Source organism: Nothoprocta perdicaria, unplaced genomic scaffold, assembly GCF_003342845.1.
Source record: "Nothoprocta perdicaria isolate Ctin4 unplaced genomic scaffold, notPer1 scaffold_80, whole genome shotgun sequence".
Lineage (NCBI taxonomy): Eukaryota > Metazoa > Chordata > Aves > Tinamiformes > Tinamidae > Nothoprocta > Nothoprocta perdicaria.
Window position 1 is genome coordinate 599,778 of NW_020456088.1, and position 23,715 is coordinate 623,492.

At 42.3% G+C, this 23,715-nt stretch overlaps 1 protein-coding gene across 1 annotated transcript in view; it reads left to right on the plus strand.

Annotated features, from left to right (window-relative positions):
• KMT2C (lysine methyltransferase 2C) overlaps positions 1-23,715 on the plus strand; it is a 164,518-nt gene that overhangs the window by 97,850 nt on the left and 42,953 nt on the right. Inside the window, exons 14-25 of the mRNA XM_026051932.1 lie at positions 207-326; positions 2,976-3,092; positions 5,950-6,051; positions 6,225-6,329; positions 7,824-8,005; positions 8,826-8,990; positions 9,633-9,742; positions 14,002-14,067; positions 15,501-15,713; positions 18,813-18,941; positions 20,712-20,831; positions 23,156-23,286. Of these exons, the coding sequence (XP_025907717.1) occupies positions 207-326; positions 2,976-3,092; positions 5,950-6,051; positions 6,225-6,329; positions 7,824-8,005; positions 8,826-8,990; positions 9,633-9,742; positions 14,002-14,067; positions 15,501-15,713; positions 18,813-18,941; positions 20,712-20,831; positions 23,156-23,286 (1,560 nt within the window). The remainder of the gene's footprint in view (positions 1-206; positions 327-2,975; positions 3,093-5,949; positions 6,052-6,224; positions 6,330-7,823; positions 8,006-8,825; positions 8,991-9,632; positions 9,743-14,001; positions 14,068-15,500; positions 15,714-18,812; positions 18,942-20,711; positions 20,832-23,155; positions 23,287-23,715) is intronic.

A 23,715-nucleotide genomic window follows, 5' to 3' on the forward strand; every position in this document is an offset into this window, starting at 1 on the left:
CGAATTCCACTGACCACCTGAAAACCTCCCACCATCCTCTCACACAGCGGGAACTAATGGACTGGTTCGGTTGATGCAGAAATGCCTATGCCTGCATGTGCTTTGCTTTTCAGATTTTTTTGGTTGTTTTTTTTTGTTGCTTGCTTTTTCTTTTCCTTTATGTTGCAACGTTTTATACATCTATTTTCTCACCTACCGTATCCTAGGGGGCTTGGAGTACCAATAATACAGTGAGCCCACCTTCCTGGTCCCCAGACATTTCAGAAGGTCGGGACATTTTTAAATCCAGACAGCTTCCTGGCAGTGCCATTTGGAGCATCAAAGTGGTAAATAATTTGAATTTATTTACATGTATCCATTGCTATCTTTCTGCTGTAGAGACTGCTAATGAAATCCTGCGTAGCGTAACTGAGTCACTCTTTCACTCTATCACTGTTGAAGGCCTTTAAAAAACCTCTAAAGCTCTGGAGCTTTCGGGTTAAAAAATATTTGCTTTCCAGAGTGTGCAAATATTGTGATGGTTTTGCCATGATTATACATGGCAAAGAATAATTTGCATTTCCAACTCTTCTGTGTGTTTAGCATTTCGGTTCAGGGGGTTGGCTTTAAGTAACTGTCAAAGTAAGTTACTGAGCAAAAAAGTGTCCTCAGGCCTGGCAGGAAGGTAAAAGCCAGACATTTACAGACAGCAGGTCTGAGGTGCGTCTCAAACTGCAGCGTGGATGCAAAGTGACATCCATTGTAGCTTGTGGGGGACTAAATTCCTCCTTTCCTATCTGATGAGACAGGCAAAGCTTGTGTCCGCAGTGACATTTATCATAAAGAGAGTTGAAGAAAGTAACTGCAATTTCTATTTAAAAACCAGATCAAAACACACAACTACGAAACCGTAGCAAATAGCCGTCGATTCCAAATGATTGATTTCCATCTCACTTTAACTCTCATGCTAGTTTTATTTTAATTTGACATTGTCCCAGCTTTTGCTGCTTCAAGCATTAATTTTCAGCATTAACATTGGTACAAGTATGTGCTTGTTACTGGTCTTGTGAAAATAACAATACTGATACTGAAAATGAGAAGTGCCTCTAAGAGGTCCTGTCTTTAAAAGTTCACATTTGTTTGTCTTGTCTCTACTTATTTTTTAACTCTTGTGTATGTGAGGGCAGCATAATCCTTTGCCTTGTACAGTATAACAACATAAAAATACTTTAGTCGTCGGCTTTGTCCTTCCTTTCACTCCCTCCAGTTGTGCTGTCTTCCATTACCTTGCATTAAGAGTAAGGTTACTTAATTTCTCTCTCCATTAATAAATGAACATTGATAGAAAGTTAGCAGTGCAGTGCTTGGATTCTCCCTTTAATGATCACCGTGAACTTGCATTTCCTTTGGAAACAGGAGGTGCTGTGCTCCCAAAATACTGTCGAGCCCGTCGTACTCCTTTGCATCCCTGGGCTCAGTCCTAGAGGGTCTCGGTATCTGGTGGCGAGAGCGTCGCCGAAGGGCTCTGGGGTTTAATCGACCTCATTTCATGGAGCAAACGTTTGGTCTTGGGATGAGAAGCAGTTGGCAGCAAACTGTCCGCTTGGATATGGGCCCTGCAGACATCTGGCTCTTCTGTGGCCACAGCTGGGCTACCATAGAACCAGAGAACCCTTAAGGTTGGAAGGGACTTCTAGAGATCACCTATTCCAAGCCCGTGCTCCAGCAGGGACACCCAGAGCACGGGGCAGAGGGCAGCATCCAGGTGGGTTTGGAGACCTCCAGAGAAGGCGACTCCACAGCCTCCCTGGGCAGCCTGTGCCAGGGCTCTGCCACCCTCACTGTCGAGAAATTTTTCCTCAAGTTCCTCACTGTAGATACCGTTCACAAGTGCAGGATACAGTAGCCAACCTCACTGCTTTCCTAGTGCGTGCTCCATGGGGCATGTACCGTAAGCGATGACCATGACTGGCATCGTGTGTAGCAGGCAGAGCTCCCGAGAGCCACCCGCTCCGTGCGGAGGAGCCGGGCCTCAGGAACGTGCTCAGCACGTTCCTCTTCCCTCTGCAAGTGATTAGGGATTTAATTGTACAATTTGTGTTTAGCTTATTTGAAATTAAAAAAAAAAAAAAAAAAAAAAAANCATCGTGTGTAGCAGGCAGAGCTCCCGAGAGCCACCCGCTCCGTGCGGAGGAGCCGGGCCTCAGGAACGTGCTCAGCACGTTCCTCTTCCCTCTGGAAGAGAGTAGTGTTTTAAATATACAAGTTGTGTTTAGCTGATTTAAAATTAAAAAAAAAAAAAAAAAAAAAAAAGGTGAAATTCAAGCTAAGTCACTGTAGCAGGATCAGGTAGTTATTACTGAAAAGCAGTATTTGCTTTTCTACAGTTCACTGTGGTTGGTGATGCTTACTGGGAACTGCAGAGCACACAAACACTGCAACTATGTGTCTGCCTAAAAATCAATGGAAAATTCATAAGGAAAAACAAACTTCAGTAATATATGAAACATTGCCCTGAGATTAATCAATAAAATGAGAAATCTCTGCATCTCCTGGATTAAAGAGTTTGATGGAGCCACGTCTTGCTTTTCTTTGTGAGCAGAATTAAGTCCCAACAACCTGCAACGTTCATTTGGTTATTTGTGCCAAGGAACCAAATCGCATGAGAGGGACCATTTATTTTGAGGACTCTGCAGTTGTCAAAAAAAAAAAAAAATTCTTTATTTCCAAGTTGTTCCTGAACTGGGAATAAACACTGCTGGTTTGAGCTGCTTTTTCACCAATGATATTATGTCATGTAAATAGTTACAGAAATTAAAGTGTTTCACAACAATTTATGCAATAGTTTAATGACTCTGCCCTAGTGTGCCTATATTCACCTGAAATCACAGGGTGCTTTTTAATCTATATTTTTCCCTCTTGCACTGAACGAGTTTGAATCCTGTATAACCAAAAGCCTCTAGGTTGCACTTAAGTTGTTATCTTACGTTGCCTAGGGCCGCGGATCAGGATTCCCGGGGAAGCGGAGGCCACGCGGCGCCGGGCTCTCAGGAAGAGGAGGCAGAGGGCGATCAAAGCTGAAAAACGGAGTGGGGACCGTAGTCATTCCAGGGGTAAGAACACTTATTTTTGAGTCATATTTTAGTGTGTTAATGTAGTAATTTTATTAAAGTACTGTGTACAATGAGAAAGCATTAAAACGTAAAGGCATTTGGTAAGTCCTGGTTATCCTCAAGTGTAGTTAAGGAGCAGAACACAGTTTGTAGCTGAACCTGATGCGACTGCGCGCTGCCGTCGCCACGTGAAGGGACAACAGCTGGGAGTCTGGGAGAGCTCCTGCCTTTTCCACCAGGGAGAACGTGCCGATGGAAGGCAGCACCCGCTGGAACAGGGAAGGGGAGAGCAAGATGCGGGTGGATGTCACAGCAACCTGAGCAGGCAGAGCCCTGTGTCCCCAGGGCACCCACGCCGAGCGCTGAGGGACCGGGAAGACACCAGAGGAGTCAAGGGAGAGGCGGGAGCCGGTGGCTGCGGCCTGGCCAAGCAGGCGGCTTGTGGGAATGAAACTGCTCCCTTCTGAAGCCACCTGCCCGTTGGGAAGCCCTGTAGCCTCTCAGGCTGTGGCAGACAGAATTTCCTCCTTTGTTTTAAATCACTACATGCAGGTTTTGTGGCTCCCTCTCAATGCTCTTACAAAGGAGGTAGTGGGGAGTTGTTTCTTCACAGTTCCCTTTCATTTTTCTATTGCTCTGAATAGGTGAATATTAATGGTAAGCTTTCTCACCTTGCTCCTTTTTCCAAATTTTCCAAGTCCAGATTTTCTGGATTGCACGTGAGTATGTAGACATCCTATCAGGATTTCACTGTTCTTCCATAAAGAAAGCTGATATGTATTCTGCTGTTTATTTCCTGTTTTGTATCAATGTACACACCATCCCTCTGTTCCTAGGTCAGCTTACCTTTTTTAAGAAACATTAGTGAAGGACTATAGCAAAAGAATGACTAAAAGAATTGTCACTGAGTAGGTTATGTGGTTCAGATATTTCATACTTGAAGTCTTTTTAAAACTCTTAAATATCATAGTAACCTGGTCTGCTCCTTGTAAGGGCAGGCTGTAGCATTGCAAAAAATAGGCTTTTGTTTCCAACCGTGTATGTGGTGTCCCCAGACACATTTTATAGCTTGGTTATTAGTCAGCCCTGCAGATTGTGACAGGCTTCCTGCTTCTGATGAGCACAGAAAAGGATTTATTCATTTTTATGTCTTTATCAAGTCACTTCTCAAACTCTTCAGAACTGCCTATGTTTTTACCTATAACCTGGTGGAGTTTGTATGGCTTTGTGCCACTTCTTGCTCGCTCGGCAATAATTGGTCAGAATACTCTGCAGGTATTTGTGGTCTGGGAAGGGAGTAGCCATCTATATGTTTGTTCTCTAAATTTTAAAGCTCTTGGTGGTTGAGGTGCACGAGCAAAAATGTGATTTTACACGTACAGGATGAATCCACTTACGGCTGGTCACAGGTACCTTGTTGAATTAGAGGCATTCACTTAGTTATGCTGAAGTTGCAAAGCAAAAATTTGTATTTGAGGAGAAGCCAAGTTTTACAGACCAAACCCTGCAAGACTTTTGTAACTGGAATGAGAACATTGACTCCCTTTCTCATGGAGATCAGTAAATGGGTGTAAATCAAAATTGCAGTTGCTCTCCCCCAGTTCCCACAGATATTTGATCTTATTCTTAGTAAATGACAGCTTTTCTGTGTTAGATTTCTGGAGCAGAGATCTGGCTGTCTTATGGGAAAGCAGGGGAAGGGAGCAGTGCAAAGAGGCCCCCCTTTTGCAAGCCCAGCATTGGAAATGCATGGCTGTATTTGCAGCCCTTTGAACAAGCAGATTGTTCCTCAACATGGAATCATGGCCAGTGAACAGCCACCCAAACCTCAACATTCCTTGGTACGACCTTGGAGAGATGGGAGAGGAGGTGGGAATAGGTTAATCCAAGCGGGGCCATAATTAAAGCAGTGTCAAAATCGAGTAGTTCTGCACTTCAAATTCTGTTTTCTAATATATGCAAAGAAATCCAAGAACTTTGTTGTCATCACATCTCTCAAAGAGTGTCGGGTGGTTTTCGATGAGATGATTTATTTCATCTGCTGTGCTGTCAACCACACAATAATTAAAAGGCCTTAGCAATATTTACCTAAACTCCCCTTTTTAGCTATTTCTCTGTAAAGGCTGATTTTCAGCAACAGAGTATCGAAGGGATTCCTTGTACATGTTGTAGCAGTACTTGCATTTATCTCAGAGTGATGTTTGGACTTGTAAAACATTTAAATTATTGTGTAAACAAAACTAGCTATGTAACACTTCAGATTTAAGCTGTGTTTAAAGTAATCCACACTTAGAAAATTAAAGCAGGCGGAAAACAAAGTTACATTTCCCTGTCATTAATATGTTCTTTGCCAGAGAATTACGTGCACTTAACAAACTGTCATGGCCACTCTTGGTTCAGAGAGTAAATGATGAGGTCTAATAATATAAGTTCATGGAGTATTTTGGAGAACAAGTTTTGCATAAAGGTCAGAACTCAGTTTTAATGATTTCATTCACAACTCCCAAAGTCACAGGGAGACAGTTGCCACTGACTTTTTCCTAGGCTGCTCTCTTTCCTTCCATTTGTGCTTTACAATCCATGGGAGAAACATAAAGAGGAGAAGGAGAATGTCTCTTTGAAATAGAGACAGTGCTTGTGTGGATTTGAAAAATGGTATGAAGTTAATATGGCAATTTCTGATGAAGGTAAATTTTATAGAAGGTCATGTAGTACTAATAAACATTTATGTGTTCTTCTAGTGTCTTCAAAGCTTGTATTCCTCTAGTACAGTTATAAAAATGTATTTACAGATAGTTTTCAACTAAGTCTTAGAGAATTTGGTGCATGTACTATTTATATTTGGCTTTTTTTATAGGTCACGACTATGGATATTTCAACTAACAAGGATGAGGAAGAAAATTCAATGCATAATACAGTTGTCCTCTTCTCTAACAGTGACAAGTTCACTCTTCATCAGGTCAGGATAACAGTCTGGTTTCCATTTTATTCGCTTCTCTTTTTTTAGTTAAAAAGTAAGTGACTGTCATTAGCAGCCACTTTTGCAGTGAGCCAGTTGGGCTTTACAGTTGCCTGTTTTCAGAATTTACTGCCAGACATGTGCTGAAAATGGGCTTTTTTCTGTGATTTCAGGATATGTGTGTGGTGTGCGGGAGCTTTGGCCAAGGTGCTGAGGGACGGTTGCTGGCCTGCTCCCAGTGTGGTCAGTGTTACCATCCCTACTGTGTCAGTATTAAGGTGAGTGCATTCGTGACCCAGGATGTTACTTAAGTCCCTTATTTTGATATTGCACTTTAATAGCACTGTGCTGCCTTGGGTTCTGTGGTAATTAGGGGAGTCGTTAACTTGTTAGATATTCTTAGCTAATGGGACCGTTATTTGTTTGCAACTTGCAAAAGACTTTAATTAAATGTCATTTTATAATATGCATTGCCTCAAGAGAAATTAACCTTTTTGTAATTTCACAACCATAAATAGCTGTGATTATCCAGCTGTTGGTTAAAATAACAGTTTGAGATTTAAGTTTAAAACCTAAATGCAAGGCGAATTAAAAACAAAAAAGTAGACTGCATCTAGGGGCATAAGGATTAGTTGATTCAATTTGTCTGTTGGCTGTCAGAATTGACAGCAGTTGGAGTGGTTAATTAATACATTTTACATTCATTAGTCTGGGAGAGAATGTGTGAAAATTAAATTTGAGTGCTATGAGATGACTTAGCAAGCACATAATAAGCTATTTACTGCAAAGTATAAACTGTACACTCTTTGTTATATAAGTGCATCTCTATAGAAGTGGGATTTTTTAAAACATGTCACAGAACTTTATTTGAAAGCTGCTTTACAAAATACCATCCGCATTCTTCATGAGACTATGATTGGGCTTTGCATTTATATAGTACCATTATATATTGAATTACCTTAAATTGCTGATTCACTTCAGGTCACTAAGACCCCAAGTCTTGTTATTAAAGATAATTCAGAAAATGGAGCAGATGCTGGAGTGAAAATGATTTGAATCCTGGTTTTCTCATACCTGAAAAGAGCAGCAGTGTGTCAAGACCAGCTTCTCCTGTAAGGAATGAGGCTGAGGGAGCTGGGCCTGTTCAGCCTGAAGAGAAAGCTGAGAGGGGATCTGATCAGTGCCTATAAACACCTCAAGGGAGGCAGTGAGGAGGATGGGGTGGCTTCTTTTCAGCGGTGGCCAGCGATAGGACTAGAGGAAACAGCCACAACTGAAGTACCAAAAGTTCCTCAGGAACTTAAGAAAAAATATCTTACCAGTGATGGTGACAGAGCCCTGGACCAGGCTGCCCAGAGAGGTTGTGAAGTCTCCTTCTCTGGAGATCTTCCAAACCTACTTGGACGCAGCCCTGTGCCACGTGCTCTGGGTGACCCTGCGTGTGCAGGGGGTTGGACTAGATGATCTTGGGAGGTCCCTTCCAACCTTAAGGATTCTGTGATTCTATGAATAAAACTATAATACATGTAGACTCAGGGCAGCATATGCCAGTCCTGCTAGTTTGTCTGCAAAAAAACACGTTTGAGGGTAGTAGGAGCAATAAGTCTCTTTCTATTTAAGCCTTTGCCACTCAGTGGAGCTTCAGAGAGGCTGCTGGGTGCCCAGTGAGCCGTGAGGCGCGCGGGGCGGCGCCGCTCGGCGGCCCTTCCCTCCTGCGCCCTCGCGCTCCCTCAGGGCGGCTCCGGGCTAACCTGCCGCCTTCCCTCGCGCAGATCACCAAGGTGGTGCTCAGCAAGGGCTGGCGCTGCCTCGAGTGCACCGTGTGCGAGGCCTGCGGCAAAGCCACCGACCCGGGCAGGCTGCTGCTCTGCGACGACTGCGACATCAGCTACCACACGTACTGCCTGGACCCGCCCCTGCAGACCGTCCCCAAGGGAGGATGGAAGTGCAAATGGTGCGTTGGCCTCTGCTCTCCAAATACCAACCCCTGGCCCTTCCTTTTCTTTTTTCTTTTTTCCTTTTCCTCTTTTGATGGCTGCACTTTGGATTTGCACTGCCCCCTTTGTCTGTAATAATGATTTAGTTGTGGTTAAATCAAGTGTGTTGAGCAAAGCTAACAACATAACGTCCATTGAAACAGCTGAAGTACCTTCCAGTTGTTTTCGTTCACCTTTCAGTTCAATACGAAAACTGTTATCTCCAATTCACACTGTTTGCTCATGCTGAAAAATAAGCCAAAAACAGTTAAGTATTGAAGTAGAAAACAACTTTCTTTTGAATATTTCAAATATTAGCAAAAGAAGACCAGCTGAAACCACTGGAAAAATTCCTGGATACTTCACTCCAATGCCACATCTCAACACAGGCCCTTCTGAAATCCATTTGCTTTACCTGGGTTAAATGCAAACAGGATAGACCTCTCGCACAGGTTAAGTCTCTGCGTCTCACTGAAGTGAATGACAGCTGAAACCAGTAATTTGTTTGACCCGTTGAATTGTTACGCTCACCCGCCCGGTTTTCCAGATTGAAAGGTTTTCTTATTTAGGAACTTTATTTTTAAAAATATCAAAAATTTTGGTCATGTCCAAAATCTAAAGGATACATTTCCATTCAAATAAAAGGTGGTGTTAGGCCTGAAACGAGCCATTTTTACTCTAAAAGTGGCTACTGACCTGAAACTTAATCATTCATAGGGCTCTAAGTAGGAGTATTCTAAAGGCACAAAATAATCTCAGTGTGAACTGAAAATACTGATGATTCTGTCTGTTCTGCAGGTGTGTTTGGTGCAGGCACTGTGGCGCTACCTCTCCGGGTTTAAGATGCGAGTGGCAAAATAACTACACGCAGTGCGCGCCCTGTGCCAGCTTGTCCACCTGCCCCATCTGCTACCGCACTTACCGGGAGGAAGAGCTCATAATTCAGTGTAGACAGTGTGATCGGTAAGGATCTCTGGTATTTTGCAGGGTCTATCTTTTTTTTTTTTTTTTTTTTCTTTCTTCATATTTAAAGACTCATTTTCACTTCCTTTCCCCTAATGAAGTAAAACCATAAAGATAAAAGGAATGGTCTTGTGGTAAAGAGCACTGGACTGAGTCTCAGAAGGCTCTTAGTACTTCATCTATGTTGTACCCCAGACTTAACTATTGGGACTCTGGGCAAATTAATTAATCTCTCTGTGCCTCAATTTTCCCCTCTGTAAAGTAGAAATAAATGCATTTACCTCACAAGAGTGTTGTGGTGAGGCTAAATCTGCATTACGTTGTATCAAGTGAGTACTTAAGGTGACTAAATACGAAGGAGAGAATTATGATACTAAGACATATATGCTTCCAGGACATTATTATATATGGCTTTTCTTTCTGTTAAGGGAAATAGGTAATCTGAAACTGTATGCACAGCATTTTAACACACACCACCGTAGAGGAATGCTGTGTGTGGAGAACCTGATCATCACTTCTCCCTAAAACAGTTTAAATTAAAGAAGTATTTCACCTTTATCTGGACCATATGCTGATATTTGGGTCTCCTAAAACACCACATATTTCCTTTAAATTGTATTTTTTCCCCCACTTAATTTCTAGATGGATGCATGCAATCTGTCAGAACTTAAACACAGAGGAGGAAGTGGAAAACATAGCTGATATGGGTTTTGACTGTACCATTTGTAGGCCATACATACCACCAACAAACGGTAAGAAGCCACTTGAAACCAATGGCAGGATTGCACACTGCAATAAATAGGTTTGGGAATGTTTTATGGTTCTTTTCTCTGGCAGAGATTCGGCTCATTGCAGAGCAAATTTTTTGTTTGTTTCAAGGGCCTTCTGGGAGTGTCCTCAGCTCATTTGTGCCTGCTAGTGACGGGCAGTAAGGCTGTGTGTATAGCAAAAGAAAACCCAGCAGGGGGGATTCTGGCCAAGGTTTTTGAAGAGAAGTTGGGTAAATGACAAGAAGGATTTGGCACTGAAACACTAAAATGCCTCTGGCTTTGTTAGGCGGGAAGAAGGAGGCCTAATTCTCTAAAGATCCAGCGTCCACAAGAATCTTAAAATCACTTCCAAGCAGAAAAGCTCGCTCAGGAATGTGAAGCCCCCTGAAGCGGCGGTAGCCAAAACAACCCAGCTCTTCCCCTCTCGCTCCCGTTTCGTTAGGGACACTCTAAGCTCCCCCAGGCCTGGAGAGCAGGGCTTCCCTAGCTGCAGTCACTGAAACAATTCCCCACGCCTCTCACCAGGTTTTTGCTAGCAAAAATGCATAGTACTTTCTGAGGAACTCTGCACGCGTTTGTATTGAGATTTTCTTTCTGAATTAAGCCATTCCCTGGCCTTAGTACCTCCGGAGTACCCTGGGAGTTCTCTTTGAGCACAGCTCCAGTGTGGGGCTCTGGCACTGGTTCACTTTGTTGTGAGTGGCCTGTCAGCAATTAGAGGGGCCTGTGAGATGATTTATGGCCTGGCTGCAAGAGAAGTGTCCCGAGTCTGTTTTCTCTGCACGTAGGCTCACTGGAGTTGCTGCTTCAGTCTGCTGCTTTAACAGAGCATCGACATCTCTGCACGTTTGCAGAATAACAGCATGGTTAAGTGTTCACATTAACCCCTGGCTGCTTGGGATATCACTAGTTTTTTTAAAGTACAAGAACTAAGAAAATGTTGCAGTAAATGTTCATATCAGGATATCAGTAGAGATTGGTTTTCCTTATGAGGAGTTGAAGATGTCAGGAAGAGTGTGTTTGAGAGGTCTAAGAAAGTTCTGTAGAGCAGCTATTGTCCCTTTAGGCAGATAGGTCTTCACAGCAGCTCCGCCTTAATGGTACTTACTGGAGTGACTTTGAAAGTTTATAAACTTTATTTATATTGATTGTTTATTGATCGACTATAAACAGTCATGGAACATTTCTTAGTTTCTATTGGCATCACTATTAGAAGTTGAGTTACCTATGCCTAACTTCACCAAGTCACTTCATTTTTGCAGTCTGCTTTCACAAATTCAACAAGTTCAGCAAGAAAAGATGTTTTTAACTGGGGATAAAAACAGAAACTTGCAGAGATAACAGGTGACAAAGATAACTTTGAGAAGTTTCTAGGCACTTGAAACAAAAAGGTCTTAGTAATAAAGCCTCTCCCAGCCTGTTACTCTTAGGAGCTGACAGAGCTCCCGTTTTGCAGGTGATTTAAGGCCCTTGAGATACCTGAGTGTAACCTTAGGAGTCGGCATCAGGGCTGCGCCACGTCCAGGCATCAGGTGCCCCCGGAGCTGGTCCTGCTTGCACCTTTGCAAGGGGCTCTGCCTTAGGTTAGTCTCCCAAGGAGCAGGAACGAGGCCTGCATCCCCTGGGCCAGGTCCCAAGCTTTCTTTGCAGTTTCTTTTCACCCTGTTTTAATGAGACAAGCTTTGTTGCTTTATTTTTTTTCCTTTGACTCCGTGTATATAATAATCTCCTTAACGTCTGTGTTCACTTTAGCAACTGCATGTCCGAATACGTCACTCGGTGCATGTTTATAAAAATAATTGCATGTACCTTTATGTAAAATATATATGAATCCTTTGCTAATTCTTTTACAATTCACTTGAAAATTCTTTGTAATTTTTTGTTTCAGCGTGAAAATGGTTAGCATTTGATAAACTTAATGAAACACCATGAGTTAACAGTGTACTGTTTCTTAGAATACACTGTATTGTGGATTTTTTTACTGGGATGCTTCTTTCTCTTTTCACTTGATGTATGACAGAAGATACCTGTATGTTTGCAAGTATCATTATCATTTTTTAAACAACTTTGTAGAAGAATCAAGAGCTCCTCAACCTAAAATTTATCAGTATATTTCAGGTGAAGAAATAGGTTTATTGTTGGTAGTTAGTAAATTGCTTCTAAAGCACAGATGTTGAGAGAGGAATTCCATTTTTCTCTGCTTAAGAAAACAGAAATACCTAAATTTGTAAGAACTCCTCCCTATCTTGTCTTCAAAACAGCAGCTGCGTATCTCATAATCTTACAGAGCCATCTTCTTCAGGAAACAGAAATAAAAGATAAAGAGCTTTATCCTCTTGAACATACAGAAATACCAGTGACCAGAATGTGGTTGAACTGGATCCAGAATAGCACACCGCAGACCCGTGGTGTTTAGATGTTTCTGATGAGTGTTGCTCGGGTTGTTCTTAGCATGGTCTAAGCAGAGTACATGTCTCAGCACATCTCAGTGCCTTGAACAAGAAGTTCTCTGATTTCCTTTGCTTGGGAATTACTGGGAATGCATCCTAACAATGGATGCTTTGGAGCCCCAGTAAGCAGAGACTCCTCTTTGCTCTGTGGGGTTTGTTTTTTTTTTTTTTTCTTGTCCAGTCTCCTCTTATTCATATTTCTCATTCTCATATTTCTCCGTTACCCGTTTCATTGGTTTAATCCTTACACTGAGCGCTGATGGGCTCCTTTTCCACACTCTGTTTAGTACCATCTTCGAATATTGTTTATTTGTGCAGCCTCTGTGAAGTGGGCTCTGAGAGCCTCACCAGTGTGACTGGCAGCTCCTTTGCTTGAGCATTTCAACTCTCGCCAGTCTACCGAGTGAAGATTTTGCTCCTCATCTCACCTGGCCTAGGAGAGTCCTCTGTGGGTTGACGTTCAATAAAGATATCAAGCTCCCATTGACAGCTATCTTCCCAAACTTCATTTACTTTAGGTACCCGTTTGATAATTGCTCACTCTGATTTAAAGCATCTTGCAAATTACAGCCAATTAAAAGAACAGATGAAGTCTCATTACCCTTTTGAGTATTCCTTGCAATCTGTTTTGTTGTTGTTTTAATTCAGTGACTTCAAATATATTCCACCCTGCAACTTCTGTCCCACGTGTTTTTTCCCTCCAACTCAACATCCCTTCCAAAATTTCATTTTCAAATTTCTTTTCTTCCTTGTTGTCCCCCCTCTGTATGTCATATTTCAGTAATACAGATACTTATCTCAGTCTTAAGTTCAGCTTGGGAAGGATTTCTAGGGGAAGAAGAAAAAGAGGTGTTAGGAAAGTTGCATGAATGGCAAACCTTATCATGCAGAAATAAGTTTTTGAGGGTTTTAGTTCTCATAATTTCTGAGATAAAAGCTTCTTACTCTCCCCATTCTTACTCTGTGTGATCTCTATAAAGCTACTACTTGTATTAAAGAGCTGCTCCTCAGATCCCAGGTTAATGAAGCGTATTTATAGATAGCTGTAATTAAGGCAGGTGGGAGAAGCATTTCCACCTCCAACAGTAGGAGCCAGCTCTGGGGGACGTTTAAACTGCTGCTTGCTCAGTCACCTTGTTCTAGTGCATCCTGGAAGCCACCAACTGCACTTCTCAAATGGAGTTTCTGCTGTTCCGTGTATCAGTGCTCTTATCTTGGATGAGAATCACTGCATCCAACTTCAGCAAGTTGGAATCATCTGTTCCCAGATACTCTCATCAGCCTCATGTTGTTTCTCCTATGTGAACCATCTGAAAGCAGGGAGTCCGCTGGAATCTTGCCTGGGAAGCCCTTGGAGCATTCAGACCACTTCTTGAGGGAGAAGAAAAGATAGTTGTTGATGTCTGGTTCTCAGAGCCTTATTCACGCTCAGCTCAGCAAAATCTTGATGTCATGACTAAGGTCGAGCTTGTTTCACAATCCATGAGATCCAGTGTGTTAGTTTGCCCTCCACCCAGCAGGAGGACATGGTCTCCCATTGAATTCTCTGTGGCTCCAAGGCCGTTCTTGGCTCCAGGAAATGCGAAAACTTCAGTTAATACCAGGCTTGTTTCACAGTCGCATCTTCTGTGACACTGAAAAGCACTTTATTTTAAAAGTGCTAGTGAATATAGACGGCAGTGTCAACTAGGGAGTTTAACAGAACCATTTGAAAGAAAATCAGTTGGTAGTTTCAGTTTAAAGCAAGTCACCATTTTTAAAAGTTGAAATGATTTTCCTTATATTTTTCAGTGCCTTCTTTGGACTGTTGTGATTCATCAGTTGGAGCTCAGATTATTTCAAAATCAAAAGAACTAGGTAAAAATGTAAATGCTTAATCTTTGATAATTTAGCATATTTTAAGGGTTTTTTTTACATGAGAGAAAAATTACTTTTTCTGTGATTCTGTAACCCACAGCAGTATCTGTCTTTCTGTTCTCACAGCATGCTTTTCATTTTTTTCTTGTTCTTTCTTTGTTTTCTGTTGCTTGCCATACCTGCACTATAATAATTGCCTTAAATTATGCTATGATCCTGCAAAGACTTCCTTACTTGCCTTAGTACTGACAGAGAAAACACTGTGGGGCTGAGTACAGCAAGTGTAGAAGTGTTTACAGGCTTGACCTGTAGGAGGAGGACCCAATTTCTCTATATTTTAGTCTAGTTTTTGCTAGGAAATTTATAATCTTGACAAACCTACGCCAAAGCCATTTGTTATAATGCTAGGACCTAAAAGTTTCTACCATGTCAGGATAGCTTCCATTATGACAAGATTTTGTTCCCTTTGATAGTGCACAAGTGTATTCTGAAAGAAGGTTGTCCCCTCAAATACTCAATGTGAAAGAGAGTATGCAATCCTTTCAAAAATATATGTTCTTTTTTAATAGCACATACAAATGTGATGTGAACAACTGTGCTCCATAATTCTGGTTGTAAGCTGTGTTTGGGAATATGAGAAGTTACATTAAAAACCACTTTTAGTTGAAGGGAACAAATGGTGTGATGTGGATGTGTTTTCAGAAGTACATTACTCAAGTCATGAATTGATCAGCCCTCCGTCAGTGGCCATCACTGCAGCCTCTTGATATTTGGTAACTCCTTGAAAGTTCCCCAACCTGTGCTTGCTGGTCCCCAGAAGAGATGACTGCCCAGCAGCCCCATGGCAAATCAAGGAACGTTGATACGAGATGTTGAGTAGACTCAGTTGTCACAAAAGTGCATGAGGGACATCTACAGTCTTGCAGATCTTGGGACGTTTGGGTTCTGAGCAAGGTTTCCCTTCAGGCTTGAGCAGCTCCCTTGACCTGTCCTGTTTCTTTTTTGTCTGTAGGGTGAATAACTTCCCCGTCCCGCTCAGAGTTGTGGGAGGCTAATGTTGGTTAATAACGTGAAGCTACAGTGTTGAGGGCCATATAAGGACCTGAGCTGATAAGCAGTAGTCTTGCAGAGTGAATGTCAGGCGTACAGGGATACCCTGCAGGACATCAGCTCTCATAGTCGTATCATTCTCTTACTGAGCTCTTGGTGTAAGTTGTTTGGTCACAGTGTATTAGCTTGTTCCTGGATTTGCCTTCAGATTCTGATTGTAAAGCTTTAACTGTAACGTGTAAGAGTATTTGATGTTGTCTTATTTTTACTGAGTTCCTCACTCATAAATCAGTTCCATACATGCAGCTATTAATCCATAAAAATCTAAGACTTGTAAACGGAAGAGATTTATATTGCTGTTATGATTCATTTAACTTTTATAGACCCACCGAAGACTTACACACAGGATGGAGTCTGCTTGACAGAATCCGGCATGTCTCAGTTACAGAGCCTAACTGTTACAGTACCTAGAAGAAAACGGACGAAACCAAAGCTTAAATTGAAGATTATAAACCAGAACAGTGTGGCTGTGCTTCAGACACCCCCAGATGCCCAGTCAGAGCACTCAAGAGATGGAGAGATGGATGACAGTAGAGGTAGTGCTCTACTTTTGGTGTGTTTTCTTATACCCTGGAGTGTTGCAGTAGATGTTGCTCCGTTCCTGGGAGTTTTTACTATACTGATACCCACGCGTTCTGTACTAACCAATTTGTGCTAATAACTTGGATGAAAGTCACAACTTGTCGTTGTCCCTTTCAGAGCTTTTCTTACTGTTGTTCTGTTGGTGTCGTCCATCCCATGTGAAACTTGCCCCTGAGTTTGGCAGCACGGGACGTAACCTTGGCCTCGTTGCCTAATTCTTGTGTTAGCTGTGGCAAATGACGTGCCCTTGCTGAGTACAGGTGTCGTTCAGACTCTCAAGTTTAATGAAGACACTGTTTGAAAGTGATCCTGTTGGGCTCAGTAAAGCAACCTCTAAATTGCTATAGACCCAATATTTAAAAGTTATTAATTAATAATATTGTAAAGGACGAGGGAAGGACTAAGCCCTCTGGGGGAGTGTTGTGTTGTTGCTGAAAGAGCTTGGCTGACCTGTGAGTCCGAGAGGATAAAGATACTTCATTTTATTTCACTAGCAGAGAAAAAAGAAAGCTTTATTTGGCCTCATCTCCAGAGCAGAACTCAGGACAGAATTTAAGTATGGAAGCGGCTTCTGGGCTGCTGCTGTAGCTCAGGGGGAGGAGAGGATGCACAGAGCCCTCGCGACGGGGCTCGGCCCCAGGTGGGGTGTCAGTTCTGTGGGACGGAGGGGGCGGCGCTTGTGCTGGCAAGGGGCGAAAAGAGAAATCCCCGCCCCGTATCCAGACACCCACCTGCGTGTCACGGTGAGGTGGCCACGGTTACTCCATGGTTGTAGCAGCCCTTGGGCGAGCCCCTCGTGCCCCACACACAGACAGGGAGCAAAGCTCCCCGCGCCCGGCCTGCTCCCCACGGCGGCGGCGCAGCCCCAGGCGGAGGCGCCCGCGCTGCTGAGAGCGGGAAAAGGGCGAGCGGGAGCAACCAGCTCTTGGTGCCTTGAACCCACACTCTTCATCACGAGCCACCGTGGCGCTGCCCCCTTGGAGCACTGGAGAACACGGAGTGTAGCTGCTAATCCACGGCCCGAGGACAGGCTTAGCCAGCAGCAGGTGTGAAAGCCGCTGCATTCGTCCTGCAGGTGCCTCGCACAGGCTCCGCGCCTCCCCACCGTCTAAAGTGTTTTCTGTTTATGCAACATTGCCTTGTTGTTAATCAGATTAAATGTCATAAGAAGCTTTTTTTTAGATACAGAGAGTGTACTTGAGATGACTGGGGAGTTTAACCATCAGCACAGTTGCCATGCTAACTTGTTGATACAAGTGTCACTCCTGTTGTTTTATTAGCACATGCTTATTTGCCTTCTGCTCTTGCCTAGAAAAACACATATTTTTCAATAGATTCCATTTATGTGCTTAAAACCTTTAAAATCATGAGGTAGTTTTTCTTTTGTTCCCTCAAGAGTCATAGGGTTGGTAGATGACGATTACACTGACTCCTGCATTTCACTCTATCGTCTTTATTTAGTCCCATCATTCAGGCTGTTGAAAGCAGTAAAGCTTTCAATTTTTTTTTTTTTTTAAGACATCGAGATAGAGAATTAACCACTTCCTTTGCTGTTCTTTTTCTGTGGTTAATCTCCATTTTTGGAAACGTGTACCTGTTTCCTATTCACACTTCAGCTATTTTCATCTTCTCCCCGGTGGCTTTTGTATTTACGGTTTCTCAACAAGATCACAAGATACATGAATACAATAGTAAAGGGTGAATGGGAGAGCCAGAGCTTGTACAGTTTTTGTTTAATTTCAGTTCTGGTCATCTTTCATTGCCTTTTTTTCTTTTTTTCCTTGGGTGTGCATATATTGCACATATTATTTTTTGTGAATTGGGAGGTCAGGGTACGTTCCTTTATGTGACTCTATCTAGGTACCACATGTATGGTACAGTGATTGAGTTTCTTGAGGGCTCTAGACATAGCTCTGCAGAGTCTTCTCTCAATGTCAGAAATTTTTGTATGAGCATCAGGTAAATGCAGCTATACCTCTGCTTCCAGAATAATTTCAGGCAAACATGAGAAATCTCACATCTCAGGCAACAAGAAGTCTGGTCACCAGCTTGGCCTTCGAAGGCGAGATGGGTTATAGTCCTGCCCCAGTAGAAGTGGTTTGGAGGAGGCCAGTTCTGTCGGTCTGTCCCAGAAGCATAAGCAGAGTTCGAGCGTGTTTTGTGTTTCTGGCTCTTTCTTGCAAAACTGTTTTTAGACTGTCTAGAATCATATGTCTGAATATGAAAGAGAATCCAGTAGCTTTTCGAGGACTGGAGTATATTGAATGAATTTCAAAAACTTACTATAAAATGAAGATGGAAGTTTATTGTTATGTTGACATTTGGGAGATATCAGAAACAATTAACTCAATCTGTCTTCAGCGCCGAAGGCTCTTATAATCCCATCATCCTTCATGTGTGTTTTCTACCGTGCTTTTCCACAGGATATGAACTCAGATTTACAGTCCTCATCTTCAGGGTTCACTGAGTCTTTTGGGCCAAATTTTCTGCTGCAGAGTTAAAACTCTTTGGTGTAGATAAGTCAGCTTTCAGTCAGTCACAAGAACCAACAACTCAAGAACCCTCCAAACTAAAAGTCATGTATTACTTTCCAAGTGCAAGCTGTATTTGTTCAGTCTGTGTTCTTAGTGCAAGCAAACTCGACTAAGCAGAAGTTAGGGCAAACAAAGTGTATCTTACATGGTAGATTGTAGCCATGTGCCTTGATGTATTGTTAGAAATTGTTCAGACACTCAGATAATGCAGTGGCATTGGATTCGGAAAGGAATACTAAAAAAAAAAAGATCATTTCAGATTGATGTAAACTGAACATTTATCCTTGGTTTTTGAGGGACATCATGATTGTGTGGGAAATGTGTCTGTAACTTGGTCTGTGTGTGTCGATGGAGCAGGTTTCTCAAATGTGCCTGAAGGTCGCAGGTATCTTAACCACCTCTGGAAAAAAACTAACGTTCTTCATCAGTTTCTCATAAATATCAGTCACAAATAAGAAATTAGGAAAAGTGCCTTGCTCCCTCGTTCCAGTGGAGTTTAGGATTGCCTCTTTTCTCCAGAAGGTGATCTTATGGATTGTGACGGAAAATCAGATTCCAGCCCAGAACGGGAAGCTGTGGATGATGATACCAAAGCAGCAGAAGGAGCTGATGGGATTAAAAAAAGAAAGCGAAAACCGTACAGACCTGGTAGGACACCTAATTCTTACAGTTGTGGGGCGTTTGTTTGCTTTTGTGTTTTTTTTCTGTATAATTAATAGAATATTATAGTATGAAAGTAACGTTCTGTCAATTATTAGTTTACAATTCAAATCTACACCTTGCTATAGATTCTTGATAGGAAAATATATGATATTTATTTAATTTCTGGATGTCAGTTGTGTGTGTAAATATATAGTGTGCATTTTTGTGTGTGTATATATATATAAATCTCTAGTAGCACATTACATAAAAATGATTCTGTAGATATTTGTATAGGAGGTCAGAACCTGAGAGAAATTTTTTTGTGGTTACTTATTTTCTGAAATACTTGATATGAATAATTTTTTAAATAATTAAAGGTGACTTCCAGCAGTTAATTTTAATGAATTCAGTGATTAGATTAGTTCATTTGTTTTAATTTATTAGTGTAGTCAACTCTTAATTACCTTGACTGTGGATTAACTGTAGGCTCTGGATGCAGAACCACTTGAACGATCTCCAGGCAGAAAAAGCTGGAGGTACCTAAGTGACTTTGTAGGAAATAACTCTGATTCATTAGGGCTAATGAACTTAAGATAATAAGTTGTATTTAGCCACAGCTGGCTCTCTGAAGAGCCCCTTGCTAGGCCTCAGAGTGTCTGCATCCTGTTGGCTTTGTTTCCCATTACTCAGCTTCCCAGTACTGTGGGTAGGTTGACTTCTAGTCTTTGCCATCACAAATACTATTTTGGCTGTTCGTGTCCATCTTCCCATCCTTCCTACTGTAATGGGGCCACATCGTCTCCGTGGGAAGATAGGAAGGGAGGGGAACGGAGAAAATGAGATGGGTAAGGAGAAGGAGAGGGGTAAAGTAGGGACAAGGAGGTAAGAGGTGAAACATGGTCCCGTTTCCCTTGCTTCTCTGTCAGCAGCTACTGGGGTCTCTGCCCCCTTTTCCCTCGCCTGTATTTCCCATGCCGAGGAGGAATTGCCTGTCCCAACAGGCAACATCCTGCACTGCTTGTGGTGCCCTCCATGCCAGATCATGTGGAGCTGGCGGTGCCAACCCACAGCAGTTGACAAGAGATTTCCTGCTTCTCCACAAGTAATACAGCCCTAGGCCATTTAATTCTGCTCACAGAGCCTCAAGGGGAGATGGCTTAGTTTGCTCTGGAGCAGGTTTGGATCAAGAGCTGAGCAGCCATCTGTTATCTGTGCCAGCTATTTCCCCCAAAACTAAACAGACCCGATTCTAATCTATGTACAGACATACACAGCAATCACAGAGACCTCGGGGCGCTGCAGTCAGCCTGTGCTGGAGGGCTCTGCAGTTTCAGGCAATGTAATGTTATTCAATCATCTATTTTACTTTGTGATACTTCCTTCTCCAGTGCCATCAATTGAAGTGGTGCACTCCTTACACCAAATTGTAGAGTTTTCATGATCCTTTAAGGATTTTCAGTAGTTTTCATTTGGTAGATTGACTTTTAATATTAGCACTTAATCTATTTGCCATGAGGGGGAAAAAGTCATCTGAAGTTTGCCCAGTTTGATGTTTTAAACTTCTTGTGGATGTATTATAGTCCTAAAATTTGGATACTTTTCGCTAATTATACCTACACCTACCAAGATAGTAAGCCTCTGAATGAAAGCAGGAGCAGATCAGATTCATTCGTAGAGCCATACAGATGCAGTTCTCCTCTCTGACTTAAAAATAGTTTTTGCTCCCATTCTTACTATGAAAAATAGTCTTAATGTTGCTGATTTTGCTTCCTTTAGGTATTGGTGGATTTATGGTACGTCAGAGAAGTCGTACAGGGCAGGGGAAAGCAAAAAGGTCTCTCTCCAGGAAAGACTCTTCTGGCTCTGTTTCTGAGCAGTTGCCTGGCAGAGATGAAGGTAAGTTCAGAAAGGTATTTTTAAGTATTTGCTCATGCTTAATACAGTAAAAATAATGGAAACCAAAACCATATAATTCTATCTGGAGATGTATTGCAAAGGAAAAAGTTTTTAGTCGTTTTAAGAACTTTAGTAGTGTGACTGGAAACAATCATTCATATGGGGGCCGACCTCTTTTCTGTGGTAGCCAGCGATAGGACTAGAGGAAATGGCCACAAGCTGAGGCACCAAAAGTTCCACAGGAACTTGAGAAAACACTTTTTTGACAGTGAGGGTGACAGAGCCCTGGAACAGGCTGCCCAGAGAGGTTGTGGAGTCTCCTTCTTTGGAGATCTTTAAAACCCGCTTGGATGCAGCCCTGTGCCACATGCTCTAGGTGACCCTGCGTGTGCAGGGGGTTGGGGGACCTCGATGACCTCTGAGGTCCCTTCCAACCTTGAGCATTCTGTGATTCTATGATTCTACGTGTGTGTAGTTGCAGTAAAGTCATGATTTACAATGACATTGAAACACTGAATTTAAGGTTATTGTGGGAATGAAATAGCCCACAGTAGTGGGTTATTGTAGCAATAAGGTTATTGTGGGAGTGAAATGGGATGCTAAGGCCTGCTGTATTGGCCTGCTGTTGAACCTATTTTTGACCAGTAGAAGATGGAAAAAAATTTAAGAAATGGGGCAAGATTGGAGTAATTTTCTGATATACCTTGTGCCTGATAAAATACTGATCCAGAGTTTTCTTGTGGGCTGTGTTCTGTGAGAGAATTTGTAGGTATTTGTGTGCCCCACAGAGGAGTCTGATCTTTTTATGAGTCTTCTTGACCTCTGTGCATCCTCTTTTAGTGACTTCTATCTTTTCCTTATTGTTGGGGAAGAAATAATTCTCTTAGTTGGTTTTCATCTTGATCCCTTAGAATTCCTAGGGTTTTCCCCACAGCTTCTATTATGAAAGATGATGAGAAATCATTCAGTGTTCATTTATAATGCTCAGAACTCTCCTCGGCTTGTGCCATACCCTCATCTGTCATCTTTTTCCTAAGGCTGGAGAACACTGTTCTGTTATTCCTTTGTGGAAAAGCCACTTGATGTCTCTGGTACTGTAAATAACCAGTGTATTGGGCACTGAGTAAGAGTTGGAGCTTTGTGCATGGGTCTTCCTCTGTTGACTACTGCGTGTGATTAGTCTGATTCGTTTCGCCATCTGGGTTTATTCACACTATTTAATGTAGACAACACAGAGGTCTCTAAGGTGAGATGCAAGATTTGTGGAGAGCAGAATCTTTCTGGTGTAGGTGGTAGAAAGAGCCGTTTGCTTCTAAGAGGTGGCTGAGAGCAGTTTGCAGATGTCTGGCCATTATATTTTCCCGTTATTCTCTCTTGTCTATTTGGATTTTAACTTCTTCAGAGCCAGAATTCTCTCTTGCTGTTTAGTTGTACAGGTGAGGGAGACCTGATGCTTACTACAGCATCCGGGCAGGGTCAAAAACCGAGAGCTGGATTTTACTCTTGCTCCGTGTGTAAAACTGCTTTAGGAAGGCAGCTTGCGACCCACTGTGTGGCTGGCTCCCCTATTCAGAAATTGTGTTTGCTTTCTGTTTAATTTTAGTGCTACAAATACATTTTTTCTACTTTGTAAATACAATTTTATGATGGACTGAATTGTTTCAACTAGCACTGAAAGTTTTGCTGATGAGCTTTTAGCTTCCTGTGGGAGGATCTGTTCCTTTAAGGTAAAAAATTGTTAAAAAAAAGTGGATTCTTCCTTCTGGGTTAGCAGTACAATGCGTATTGTTAAAAAGCAATATTCACAAACAAATATTCCTCAGTTAAGCAATTTGAGCTGCCTTGTCTGCCCAGGCACAACTGTTTATTAAGAAGCAAAACAGCTCAGAAGATCTCTCTGTGTTCTGAATCAGCTCGAGCAGGGCGGAGGCCACCGTGCTGCGGGTCACCTTCCTGCCGCTCCTGTCACTGAGCGCATGGCAAGAGCTTCCTGCAAGTGACCACACTGCACAGCACTACCTAACAGCATAGTTTATAATATAACTTAATAATAGAGCTTATGTTGCTTGGAGAAGGCTCAATCTACAACCAGTGAGATACCTGCAGTCAGTGAAGTGCAGCAAGGGTAGTATCACATGGAGTATTCTCAACTTCCATGCCCAGGGGATCAGATGACAGCTCAAAGCTGGTTAGACAAAAGCAATTCTTACAGTATATCTAGAATCATGCTAAAACTGCACCCAGGTGGCCGTGCTCCTCCTGCTGCACCTCTAGAGCAAGAGGCAGTGGATTTTCTATAGTTGTGCCTGCCTTAACTCTTCCAGGTTGGACAGAACAGCTGCCAGACACTCCGGTTGAGGAGTCTGCCCCCGCTTCCGAGAGCACTGAGAAAATAAAGAAGCGTTACAGAAAAAAGAAAAACAAACTCGAGGAAACCTTTCCCGCCTACTTGCAGGTAAAGCTACTGGTCTGCACTAACTGTAAAAACAATTAGAAAGGGATCTTTGTATGCATTAATTCATAGTACATTTCAACTGTAGTTGTTTCTTCCCCAATTCCCAGTTTATCATTCCTGTTAAATGGGTTTTGTGTGAGGAATGTTCATGAACTTATATAAGAAACTCAAATCCTCTGATATCATTTCCCATTATACAAGCCTCCACTTGCTTTGTAAAATAGTATTTTTTTCTCCCCAGAGTGACCCATGACACTCTCAGCTTATTTGCTTGTGCTCTGCACTAAAAAGTTCAAGAAGTCTTAGGCAGATCATGTTATTTTCTCTCTTTATATAAATGTGTACATATATATTGAAAAGCAATTTCATGTGGGAATCAGTATATTAATGTGGATTCACCAATTTACCTGCCTTCAACTGGATTATAAA